The 13,907-nt window shown below is 39.2% G+C and overlaps 2 protein-coding genes across 3 annotated transcripts in view; one reads left to right on the top strand and one right to left on the bottom strand.

Annotated features, from left to right (window-relative positions):
* LOC106089255 (synaptic vesicle glycoprotein 2C) overlaps positions 1-13,907 on the bottom strand; it is a 63,999-nt gene that overhangs the window by 28,237 nt on the left and 21,855 nt on the right. The window lies entirely within an intron of this gene.
* LOC131995016 (estrogen sulfotransferase Ste2-like) lies at positions 998-4,264 on the top strand. Its single transcript, XM_059362538.1, has 5 exons — positions 998-1,086; positions 1,141-1,443; positions 3,409-3,541; positions 3,599-3,999; positions 4,064-4,264. The coding sequence occupies exons 1-5, from the start codon at positions 1,028-1,030 to the stop codon at positions 4,218-4,220; spliced, it is 1,053 nt and encodes a 350-aa protein (XP_059218521.1). The 5' UTR covers positions 998-1,027; the 3' UTR covers positions 4,221-4,264.

Genomic DNA, 13,907 nt, shown 5'->3' with positions numbered 1-13,907 from the left:
TTATGAACCAAACACTGTGCGGCAGTAAAGTGTGAGTCGCACTGAGAGAGCATGAGAGAATAGAAAAATGTTAAAACAATCTAAAGTGTGTTAAGTTCGGCCGGGCCGAATCTTATATATGCTCCACCATGGATTGCATTTGTCGAGTTCCTTGCGCGGTATCTCTTTTTTGGCAAACAAAGAATAATGGATAAGAATTGTTATGCTATTGAAGATATATCAAGTTACAGTCTGATTCGGACCATAAGTGATTTGAATGTTGAAGGCCATAGTAGAAGTCATTGACTAATATTTCAGTTCATTCGGATAAGAATTGCGCCTTGTAGGTGTTCAAGAAGCATAATCGGGTGATCGGTTTATATGGGAGCTGTATAAGGCTATACATCGCTTCATACCATATTGGACATATGTGTTGAAGGTCATGAAACAAATCGGATAAGAACTGCGCGCTCTAGAGGCTTAAGAAGTCAAGATCCCAAATCGGTTTATATGGCAGCTATATCGGGTTATGGACTGATTTAAACCACACTAAGCACATTTTTTGGAAGTCATAACGAAACAACACTTCAGCCAAATCGGATAAGAATTGCGTCCTCTAGAGGCCTAACAAGTCAAGATCTAAGATCGGTTTATATAGCAGCTGTATCAAAACTTGGATCCATATGGCCCATTTACAATCCCAACCGACCTACACTGATAAAAAGTATTTATGCGAAATTTCAAGCGCCTAGCTTTATTCCTCAGAAAGTTAGGATGCGGACGGATGGATACGGCTAGATCGACTTAAAATGTCATGACGATTAAGAATATATATAATTTATGGGATCTTAGTCGAATATTTCGAGGTGTTACAAACGGAATGACGAAATCAGTATATCCCCATCGTATGGTAGAGGGTATAACTAGTTGTTTATTATAGTGATCGATTAACCTCTGTATTCTATACATATCAACTAAACAAAACATGCATTACAAGGTACAAAAGTAAATGTGACAGGAAAAACAAATATTAGTATTGAAAGAAATAATGCTTCGGTTGGACGGTCATAACGTATTAAAAAGCTTGATATTATATCTTGTATTATTGTAAGTTAAACATATGGAATACCCGCTAAAAATTTATTTTCGTCTACTCAACAGATGTATGGACCTCACAGTTTGCAGTAGCACTAAGGAAGATCTGGTAGAATATTCACCACCTGAATATCCAACAAATCTACTACAAAATGATTGGTCGCAAAGAAAATTAAAGTGTTCGCCGGCTGAGCAGCAATTTTACGGAAAAATTTACGATCTCGAAGTTTATCGAGATGATGTGTGGCTGGTGACATTACCAAAAGCTGGCACAACTTGGATGCAAGAATTGTTGTGGCTGGTAATGAACGAGTTTGATTTCGAAAAAGCCAAAAAGGAACACTTGGAATTAAGATCACCATTTTTAGAGTAAGTAGACCTTGGAACCCATTGATTACACTGGGGAACACAACAACAAAATTAACAAGAACAAGTAAGAGCGAGCTAAGTTCGGCCGGGCCGAATCTTATATACCCTCCACCATGGATGGCATCAAGCTACAGATCGATTCAGACCATATTGCATACGTATGTTGAAGGCCGTAGGAGAAGTCGTTGTACAAAATTTGCGCCAAATCGGAGAAGAATTGCGCTCTCTAGAGGGTCAAAAAGTCAAGATCCCAGATCGGTTTATATGGCAGCTATGTCAGGTTATGGACCGATTTAGACCATACTTAGCACAGTTGCTGGAAGTGATATCAACACACTGGGATCAAAATTTCAGTCAAATCGGACAAAAATTGCGCTCTCGCGGTTATAACAACTGCATAGCCGAATGCGATTTCCAGCAAAATATAACGCAATTACCACGAATAACATTCTTTTTATACCCACCACCGAAGGATGGGGGTACATTCATTTTGTCATTCCGTCTGCAACACATCGAAATATCCATTTCCGACCATATGAAGTATATATATTCTTGATCAGCGTAAAAATCTAAGGCGATCTAGCCATGTCCGTCCGTCTGTCTGTTGAAATCACGCTACAGTCTTTAAAAATAGAGATATTGAGCTGATATTTGACACAAATTCTTTTTTTGTCCATAAGCAGGTTAAGTTCGACGATGGGCTATATCGGACTATATCTTCATATAGCCCCCACATAGACCGATCCGCCGATTTTGGGTCGTAGCCCCATAAAAGCCACATTTATTATCCGATTTGACTGAAATTTGGGACCGTGAGTTGTATTAGGCCCTTCGACGTCCCTCTTCAATTTGGGTCAGATCGGTCCAGATTTGGATATAGCTGGCATATAGACCGATCTCTCTATAAAGGTCTTGCGACCATAAAAAGCGCATTTATTACCCGATTTCGCCGTAATTTGGGGCAGTGGTTTATGTTAAGACCTATGACATCCTCCTTCAATTTTGGCTCAGATCGGTTCAGATTTGTATATAGCTGCCATATAGACCAATCTCTCGATTTAAGGTATTGGGCGCTTTTATTGTCCGATTTCGCCGAAATTTGAGAAAGTGAGTTGCGTTAGGCTCTTCGACAACTTTTTTTCAATTTGGCCCAGATCGGTCCAGATTTAGGTATAGCTGCCACCTAGACCGAACTCTCGATTTAAAATCTTTGCCCCATAAAAGGCACATTGATTATCCGTTTTCGCTGAAATTTGACACAGTGACCTATGATAGGCTTTTCGACATCCCGGTCGTATATGGTTCTGATCGGTCAATATTTGGATATGGCTACGAAAATGACCAATATTTTGTTCTACGAAATTGAACAATTACTTGTATTTATTAGGCCACTCAATATCCGTGTCAAATGTGGTCCAAATCGGACCATTTTTCGATAAAACGGCTATGGGGCCATAAATTATGCATTTTTCACCGCCTAGTGACGAGAGGTGGTTTACATATATACCCGAGGTGGTGGGTATCCAAAGTTCGGCCCGGTCGAACTTAACGCCTTTTTACTTGTTAGTTTTACTTAGAAGTAAACTCTGTTGGTGGTTTGTAAACCATATCTGAGATATCAATAATATTGGGTTGCCAAAAAAGTAATTGCGGATTTTTTAAAAGAAAGTAAATGCATTTTTAATAAAACTTAGAATGAACTTTAATCAAATATACTTTTTTTACACTTTTTTTCTAAAGCAAGCTAAAAGTAACAGCTGATAACTGACAAAAGAAAGGATGCAATTACAGAGTCACAAGCTGTGAAAAAATTTGTCAACGCCGACTATATGAAAAATCCGCAATTACTTTTTGGGCAACCCAATATAAATATCATGTAACTGTCATTTCTAGTTTGACAGTTATACTAGTCTGAAATTGGTCGCACTTCGTGTCATCTACCCTGCATAACTGTTTTACTTTCAGATTTGATTATTATATATCTAACGATGTGACGACATGCTTTCAGCGAGTGGAACAACTCAAACGACCACGTTTGGTAAAAACTCACTTAAGTCTGCCGTTTTTGCCACATCAAGTGTGGCATAAAAAACCCAAGGTAAATAAGATTCCATAACAATTTCAACTACTTATTAAAAATAATTCATAACTATAGGTGATTTATGTTGTACGCAATTTAAAGGATGTCATTGTTTCTGGTTACTACCATACACGTGCCATTGGTATGACTTCAGAAGACACCACCCTAGACCACTTTGTGATCGAAATGATGGAGGACAATAAGTCAGAGGAGGACTTTTTTCCTCATATCATGGAGTTCTATGCATTGCGAAATCAGTCATGGGTCTTCTATACAAGTTTTGAACGCATGAAATCAAATTTGCGTGAGGTTATCACCGATGTTTGCCAATTTCTAAATAAAACCATAGATGAAAAGACCATGGCAAAAATGCTTAAACACTTGTCATTTGAGGAAATGAAAACGAATCCCAAGACCCATCATGTGTGGGAATTTGAACAAATTCAAAAGACCTTTAATGGTTCTAAAACTACAGAGTGAGTTTATATCTGCTGAACTTGTTTAGAATAACAATTAATTCTTGCTTTATATCTTCGGCAGTTTAAATTTCATTCGTAAAGGAAAGGTGAATGGGTATCGTGAAGAGTTAACCGAAGAAACTATCAAAAGACTGGATAAATGGATGGATGAACATTTAGAAAGTTATAATGTAACCTTTAATGAATTGTTGCTGTTAAGTGGCAATAGCATATCGTAGTATAGTTTAGAGAAATAATTACAACAATAAGTCTGTGTTTCTGAGATGGATCACTTGTCTCTTCTTAGGTGTTTTTCTTCATTCACAAAGCTTGGTAATCTGTTCATCTTTTTACTTGGGACCTCTAAATGAAAACAAGTAAAAAAGCATTAAGTTTTGCCGGGCCGAACTTTGTATATATACCACACATCTATCCCGGGATAGCTGTGAGCACCACACAAGCTGGAAAATTGAGACCCGATCTGTGTGGTGTTCATTGCTGTCACAAGAAGCTTAGCTGCGAGCTACCGTGCGCGTCCACAGGTTGCGGATAGGGGAATCGCGAACGGACAGACGGACAGAATTTTATAGCGATCCCAAATATATATACTTTGTAGGGTCGAGAATTGATATTTCGATGTGTTGCAAACGGAATGACTAAATGAATATATACCTATCCTACGGTGGTGGGTATAAAAAGGATGTTGAAAGGCCATACATAACTTACTGTCCCAAATTTCAGCGAAATCGGAAAATAGATTCGCCATTATGGGCCCAAGACCTTTAATCGAGAGATCGGTCTATGTGGCATCTATATTCAATTATTAACCGATCTGCGCCAAATTGAAGAAGGATGTCTTGTGGCCTAACCCAACTCTCTGTCTCAAATTTTAGCCAAATCGGATAATAAATATGGCTTTTATGGGCCTAAAGCCTTAAACCGGCAGATTGGTTTATATGAAGGCTATATCAAGATATATGCCGATATAGCCTATCTTCAAATTTAACCTGCTTATGAGCAAAAAAAAAAAATCAGTGGAAAGTCTCTGCACAACATCTCTATTTCTATACCCATCACCATGGGATGAAGGTATACAAATTTCGTCTTTCCGTTTGCAATACCTCGAAATATTCGTGTAAGACCCCATAAAGAATAGATATTCGTGATCGTCATGACATTTTAAGTCGATCTAGCCATGTCCGTCCGTCTGTTCGTTTGTTCGTCCGTCCGTCTGTCTAACGCACGCAAATTTTCGAAGCAGTAAAGCTAGTCGCTTCAAATTTTGCACAAAAACTTCTTATTGGTGTAAGTCAGTTGGGATTGATATTAACTCTAGAGGGCGCAATTATTATCCAATTTGGTTGAAATTTTGCATGAAGTGTTTTGTTATGACTACCAACCACTGGGCTAAGTATGATTCAAAGCGGTTCATAACGTGATATAGCTGCCACATATACCGTTCTTTGATCTTGACTTCTTGGGCCACTAGAGGGCGTAATTCTTATCCGATTTGGCCGAAATTTTGTACGAAGTGTTTTACTATGACTGACCAGTGTTGCCACTCAAAAAAATTATTTCCTACCAAAATTAAAGAAAAATCCTACCAAACCCGACCAAAACCCACCAAATGTTCTATAATCCAAAAATGCGGTATATGTTTTTATACCCACCATCGAAGATTAGGCTATTTTGCCTTTCCATTTGGAACACATCAAATTATACATTTTCAACGCTACAAAGTATTCTTAAAAGTATCGTCATTCTTAAAGTATCTAGACATGTCCGTCTATCTGCTCGTTGAAATCACTGTATAGCCTTGCGTTTAAAGATGGCCTATATCTTGATATAGCATTCTTTATACCGATCTCCTGATAAGAAATCTTAAGTTCGTAAAGTAGTAATTTTGCCCCGATTTCAAAAAACAACCCCGCCGAGTTTGTTTGGATAAAGCGATTTCTCGAATTAAATGTTTGACGCCAGAAATGCGCTTTCACTATCTATTTTCGCCGTTACAGTGAGTTGCATGGACCCCTCGACATTTGAGTATGGTGAAATACTGACCATATTTGTATGCAGCTGTCACAGGCTGAGGGTAAAAAGCCAAATTTCTACCTCGAATTCTCGAACTTAACCCCTTTTTACTAAAATTTGAAGCAGTGACACCCCTGTATTAGCATTTAGCCCCTCGACATTCATGGTTTTATTCTGCACAAAAACGGCAGAAAGTGAATTAATTTTGGGTAATCCCCTGCGATATTTTCAGTAATTAATTTGGTATTTACATGTTGGAAAAACCTACCAAAATTTGAAGTCAGCCTACCAACCTCCGAAGAGTATAGAAACCTACCAATTTTGGTAGGAACCTACCAAAAATGTCAACAATGCTTCCAACAACTGTGCAAAGTATGGTTCAAACCGGTCCATATACTGATATAGCTTCCATATAAACCGATCTTGAATCTTGACTTCTTGAGCAACTGGGGGGCGTAATTCTTATCCGAATTGGCTGAAGTTGTACATGAGGTGTTTTGTTATGACTTCGAAAAGTGGAGCTTAGTATGGTTCAAATCGGTCCATAACCTGATATAGCTGCCACATAAACCAAGACTGTAGCGTGATTCAACATACAGACCGACAGACGCACGGACGGAGGGCGGACATTGCTAGATTGTCTTAGATTTTAACGACGATCGAGAATAAATATATATAGACTTTATAGTGACGGAAATGGATAATTCGATGTGTTGCAAACGGAATAACAAAATGAATATATCCCCATCCTTCGGTGGTGGCATGAAAATCAATTTGTGTTTGTTGGTTTGTTGCATATACTCTTAGCCTCAAAAACGGCTAAAGCGTTCACATTTTCTAAGATGGTGCGGTATGGTCCCGTGGTGAAAATAGTGTAACTCATTGTTTGATACTTGAAGGGGGGAAGTGGGGTGGCTAAGGGACCGTCCCACCCTGAATGTCCGCCAAATAGATATATAGACCAATCATAACAATATGGGACACAAATGAAAGGTATTAGAGAGTAGAAAACGAATCTAATATCCAAAAGGAGGGTCAAGTGTTTTGGGGGCCGTCTCACCCCCAAACAACCCCCAAAACGGATAAATTTAAAGGTCATTGGGAGTAGAGCACGAATCGCCTTAAAACTTCCCACATAGGACTTATATGCTGATCTTGGCAATATTGGACATAAATAAAAGGTATTTGAGAGTAGAGCACAAATTGATATTTTTCAGGCCCAGTGTCTGTGTGGCCACCTCACCCTAAAACGCGTGATCTAAAAATCAACCTCGCTTGTTGACAATATTTTGAACTACGCCTGTGTATGATAATGACACGATTGGTGCATGAACTTGCTACGTCATTTTCCTATCAGTGTTCAGAACATTAATGATGCCGCAGCCACCGCATTTTCCAGACCTGGCCCACTGTGACTTTTTATACCTTCCACCATAGAATGGTGTAATACAAATTTCATCATTCCGTTTGTAACTCCTCGAAATATTTGTCAAAGACCCCATAAAGAATATACATATTCTTGATCGCCATGACATTTTAAGTCGACCTAGCTAGGTCCGTCCGTCTGTCTGTCGAAGGAGTAAAGCTAGCCGTTTGAAATTTTGCAAAAAAAAACTTCTTTTTTGAGTAGGTCAGTTGGGATTGTAAATGGGCCATATCGGTCTATGTTTTGATATAGCTGCCATGTAAACTGATCCTGGATCTTAACTTCTTGCGCCACTAGCGGGCGCAATTCTTATCCTATTTGGCTAAAATTTAGCACGACGTGTTTTATTATAACTTTCAACAACTGTGCTAAGTATGGTCTATAACCTTGTCTATAACCTGATATAGCTGTCATATAAACCGATCTGGGTCCCGGCTTCTCCCATTACCTTCAAAATAAGTGTCAAATATGGTCTGAACCGGTCTATACCCAGATACAGCTTCAAATAAACCGATCTCCCGATTTGACGTCTTGAGCCCCTAAAGTGCGCAATTCTTTTTTGAATTGGCTGAAATTTTACACAATGAATTCTACTATGGCCTCCAACATTCAATACAATTATGTTTCGATTCTTATCCATTATCCTTTGTTTGCCTTAAAGAGATATCGGGCAAAGAATTAGGCAAATGCTATCCATGGTGGTGGGCATAAAAGTTTTGGCCAGCCGAACATAGCACGTTTTTACTTGTTGTTCGTAAAATTGAAAAGAGCCATAAAAGGACTACCCAACTCTACAATGTATATCGTGGAGATGTTTTTATACCCACCGCCATAATGTGAGGGTATACTAATCTTGTAATTCCGTTTGTAACACCTCGAAATATTGATCTAGGACCCCATAAAGTATATATGGTTAGGTTAGGTTTAGGTGGCAGTCTGCCATCAGACTCACTTAGACGTTTTCATCCATTGTGATACCACAGGAACAGAAGAAGGAAGATGCCTTCTAGTTCCTACCGTTAAACCATCCAGATCGCTTTAAAAAGCCCAATAACTTGCGAATGTTCACATCCGCTATATCAGACAGGATCTCAAAGAAATGAGAACCTAAAGAGGGACCTCCTTCTGACTGCTAGTGCGGGACACACACACAGAAGGTGTTCTATAGTCTTTTCTTCTTCGATGTCCCCACAGCTTCTGCAAAAGTCGTTGCTGGCAACCTTCAGTCTGTCAGCATGTTTTCCGATTTGACAGTGACCTGTCATGAGGGACAAAATGACTGAGAAGTCTGTTCTAGCCAATGACAATAAAGCAGTAGACCTCTTCAAGTCTAGATTAGGCCACATAGTTTTGGAATGTTCACATCCCCCTCTTTGTGATCATCTATCATTCGTTGCCCTTCGGGTCTGCTCCTGAAAACTTAACTAACATGTCGCTAGAGGCATACCCACAGATTCCAGTATCCCTGGAATGTGTAAGGTAGTTCCTAGTCTCGCAAGCTCGTTTGCTTTAGAATTCCCTGGAATGTCTCTGTGGCCCAGCACCCAGAACAGGTGAATTTTAAACTGTTCAGCCATCTCGTTGCGAGATCTGCGACAGTCGGGGTGGTTTTTGTGTTCAGAAATACGTTATGCCAATCATCGTAATGACATTATATCTTAGCCATTTCACCACTTCCTTAATTGCAAGGATCTCTGCTTGATACACACTGCAGTGGTCGGGTAATCTTTTCGATATGACCAGTTCTAGATCTTTAGAGTACACCCCAAAGCCCACCTGGTCGTTTAGTTTGGAACCATCCGTATAGAAGTCTATGTAACTTCTGTTACCAGGGATATCGTAGTTCCCATCGGTTCTATCAGGAATAGTGGCACAGTAATTTTTATCAAAAAGCGGCTCAGGTAGGGTGTAATCCACACTGCCTGGAAAATCGGATATTGTATCAAGGATAAGACAGTGTCCGTAGCAGCCACATGACCAAAGAGAAAGCTCCCTTAACCTCGCGGCAATGGGGGCTGTAATTTGGAAGCCACAATGTCCAGAGGCATAAATTCAGTAAATCAGATGGTGTTGCCTCAGTGCGGCTGTGATGCACAAAGAAGGCATTCTTTGGATCCGGTAAAGTATTGAGCGGTAGGTGGATTTTTGAAGCGCCGTCCACCAGACCACAACACCATATAGCATTATAGGTCTTACAACTGCAGTATATACCCAATGCATGACACTTTTTCCAATGGCTCTCTTGCAGGTTTATAGGGCAAGAGTGGCATTTCTTGCCCTTTCCAACATGTTGGATTTGAAGTTCAGTTTCCTGTCCAGCAAATCACCCAGGTATTATATATGTATTCTTGATCGTCTCGACATTCTGATTCGAACTAGCCATGTCCGTCCGTCCGTCTTAAGTAATCACGATAGCGGTCGAACGCGTAGAGCTAACCTCATGAAATTTTGAACAGATATTTCATAATAATGTAGGTCGCTAGAGGTGGCAAATGATAGCAGATTTAGCTCCTAATTGAACCGACTTCTTGAGCCCTTACAAGCTGCAAATTTATTCCGATTTGGCTGAAATTGGGTATGTAGTGTTTTTATACCCTCCACCATAGGATGGGGGGTATACTAATTTCGTCATTCTGTTTGTAACTACTCGAAATATTCGTCTGTGACCCCATAAAGTATATATATTCTTGATCGTAGCGATATTTTATGTCGATCTAGCCATGTCCTTCCGTCCCTCCGTCCGTCTGTCTGTCGAAGCACGCTAACTTCCGAAGGAGTAAAGCTAGCCGCTTGAAATTTTGCACAAATACTTCTTATTAGTGTAGGTCGGTTGGTATTGTAAATGGGCCATATCGGTCCACGTTTTGATATAGCTGTCATATAAACCGATCTTGGGTCTTGACTTCTTGAGCCACTAGAGTGCGCAATTCTTATCCGATTGGAATGAAATTTTGCACAACGTGTTTTGTTATGATACCAACAACTGTGCCAAGTATGGTTTAAATCGGTCCATAACCTGATATAGCTGCCATATAAACCGATCTTGGGTCTTGACTTCTTGAACCTCTACAGTGCGCAATTCTTATCTAATTGGAATGAAATTTTGCACGAAGTATTTCGTTATGATATCCAACAACTGTGCCAAGTATGGTGCAAATCGGTCCATAACCTAATATAGCTGTCATATAAACAGATCTGGGGATTTGACTTCTTGAGCTTTTAGAGGGCGCAATTCCTATCCGATTTGGCTGAAATTTTGCATGACGTATTTTATTTTTACTTTCAACAACTGTGTCAAATAAGGTTCAAATCGGTTCATAACCTGATATAGCTGTCATATAAACCGATCTGGGATCTTGACTTCTTGACCCCTAGAGGTTGCAATTATTATCCGATTTGCCTGAAATTTTGTACGACGGATCCTCTCATGACCATCAACAAACGTGTTTATTATGGTCTGAATCGGTCTATAGCCCGATACAGATCCCATATAAATCGTTCTCTCTATTTTACTTCTTGAGTCCCCAAAGGGTGCAATTCTTATTCGAATTGGCTGAAATTTTACACAGGTCTCCAACATATAATTTAATTGTGGTCCAAACCGGACTATAATTTGATGTCGCTCTAATAGCAGAGCAAATCTTTGTTATATTCTTTTTTTGCCTAAGAAGAGATGCCGGGAAAAAGAACTCGACAAATGTGATCATGGTGGAGGGTATATAAGATTCGGCCCGGCCGAACTTAGCACGCTTTTACTTGTTTCTTCTAACAGCAATAGAGCATGGTCAGAGTATGCGGTCACCGAAACAAAGTGTTTGGATACACCTGTCATATGATGCGATGAAGGTGTATTTTTTACACGATAGCCACAATCTTTAAGGATGTATGTTTCCTCAAATTTCGATGAAATTTTGAATTTCTTAAAAAGTCAAGCTAGGTTTCTCTAAATACAATTTTATTCTATTCAATGTGTTTTTTCAGAAACGAGTGGGTAGGCGTTCCACTATGCGGAACGATCTGAAAATTTTCCAGCGACTTTGATAGCAATTGATGTTGTGTGTTATTCGGCTCATAGTGCAATAAAATAGGCATGATTTCAAGAGATTTGTTCGACCAACAATGCTGCGATAACAAATAAAGGTTGTAATTCAAAATGAGTAAGGGAGAGAGAGAGAGAGATAGAGACAAGTCTATGTGAGCTAAATAAAAAGATAGATTTATAGCAAACAAAATAGTTGTGGGGGTATTACAACAGGTTTCCATTCAGTTGCTGTTGGACATTGGATCATTGCAGTCGGTGGCACACGAGTTCATAATGAGTTGTATGACAGAATATCAACCTCCAAGCTATCCCAATAATTTGTTACAAAAAGATTGGAGTAAACGAAAAATACACTACCTATCGGAAAGACTGGATTTCATAAGAAAAGTGCATTACGTTGAGGTTTTTCCGGATGATGTTTGGCTGGTGACATACCCGAAATGTGGTACAACTTGGATGCAAGAACTATTGTGGCTGGTAATGAATGATTTTGATTTTGAAACTGCCAAACGAGAACATTTGGAGGTGAGAACGCCATTCATGGAGTAAGTAGCGAAAGTGAGCTATAATGGAAGGAATTCATAATCATGATAAATATTGCATTTTTCAATTTAAGGTTCGATTACGCCATTAGTAATGATTTGGAAAACTGCTTCAAGCCCATAGAACGGTTGAAGAGACCTCGTTTAGTTAAAAGCCATTTGTGTTTGCCCCTCTTGCCACATCAGATATGGGACAAGAAACCAAAGGTATGACTAGTACAACAAATGTCAATAAAATTAGCATAGCAAATTAAATGCTGGTTAAATATCCCTTTCTTGTTCATAGCTCATTTATGTTGCCCGTAATATAAAGGATGCCATGGTCTCCGAATACTATCATTCACGAAATGTTGGCCGTGCTGCTGGAAGATCATTGGATGAATATGTACGGGACGAAATTGAGGGCACACAATTGCATGACCCATTCCTGCATTTTACCGAATTCTATGCATTGCGACATGAACCTTGGCTTTTCTATACCAGTTTTGAGCGTATGAAACTCGATTTGCGTCAGGTCATCAATGATGTGTGCCACTTCTTGGATAAGACCATCGATGAGGCAACCATGGAGAAAATGCTTAAGCATTTGTCATTTGAGGAAATGAAAAAGAATCCAAAGACAAATCATGTCTGGGAATTCGATCAAGTTCGTGCAAAAAAGGGCATCAACCAAACGCCACAAGAGTAGGTGTTAATGGAGTATTTAACTATGGTAAATTTATGACGGGTTAGCATTTAAATTTCAATTTCAGATTTAATTTTGTACGAAAGGGCCGGATGAATGCTTATCGTGAGGAGTTGTCACCAGATATGGTCAGCAAAATAGATAAGTGGGTAGAGGAAAATTTGAAAGAATTGAATGTCTCATTGGATGAATTATTGTTGCTTAATGATCTTACAAATAAATAAAAGTGGTGATATTTAAACAAGTAAAAGCGTGCTAAGTACGACCGAGCCGAATCTTATATACCCACCACCAGGGATCGTATTTGTCGAGTTCTTTTTCTGGTCTCTCTTTTTAGGTCAACAAATGACAAAAAAATTCGGACCATAATCGAATTCAATGTTGAAGACCATAGTAGAAGTCATTGTGTAAAATTTTAGCCAATTCGAATAAGAATTGCGTCCTTTATGGGCTCAAGAAGTAAAATAGGGAGTTCGGTTTATATGGGAGCTGTGTCAGTTTATGACCGATTCAGATTATTTTTGACACGTATGTTTAAAGTAATGGGAGAAACCGTTAATTAAAATTTCAGCCAAATCGGATAATAATTGCGCCCTATAGATGCTCAAGAAGTTAAGATCCCAGATCTGCTTATAGGGCAGCTATATCAGGCTATGCATCGATTTGAACCATATTTGGCACAATTATTGGAAGTCATATCATGAAAATTTTCAGCCAAATCGGATAGGAATTGCGCTTTCTAGAAGCTCAAGAAGTCAAGACCCCAGATCGCTTTATATGGCAGCTATATCAGATTATTAACCGATTTCAAGCATACTTTGCAAAGTTATTGGAAGTCATATCGAAACGCGTTGTGTAAGATTTTAGCCAAATCGGATAATAATTGCGCCCTGTAGAGGCTCAAGAAGTCAAGATCCTAGATGGGTTTATATGGCAGCTATATCAGGTTACGAACCGATTTGAACCATACTCATCACAGTTATTGAAAGTCGTAATGAAACACGTCATGCAAAATTTTAGCCAAATCGGATAGGAATTGCGCTCTCTAGAAGCTCAAGATGTCAAGACCCCAGATAGGTTTATATGGCAGCTATATCAGGTTATGAACCGATTCGGACTATACTTGGCATAGTTGTTGAAAATCGTTACAAAACACCTCATGCTAAATTTCAGCCAAATCTGATAAGAGTTCCGTAATCG

Source organism: Stomoxys calcitrans, chromosome 2 (assembly GCF_963082655.1).
Source record: "Stomoxys calcitrans chromosome 2, idStoCalc2.1, whole genome shotgun sequence".
Lineage (NCBI taxonomy): Eukaryota > Metazoa > Arthropoda > Insecta > Diptera > Muscidae > Stomoxys > Stomoxys calcitrans.
This window is presented reverse-complemented; position numbering and strand designations above follow the sequence as displayed.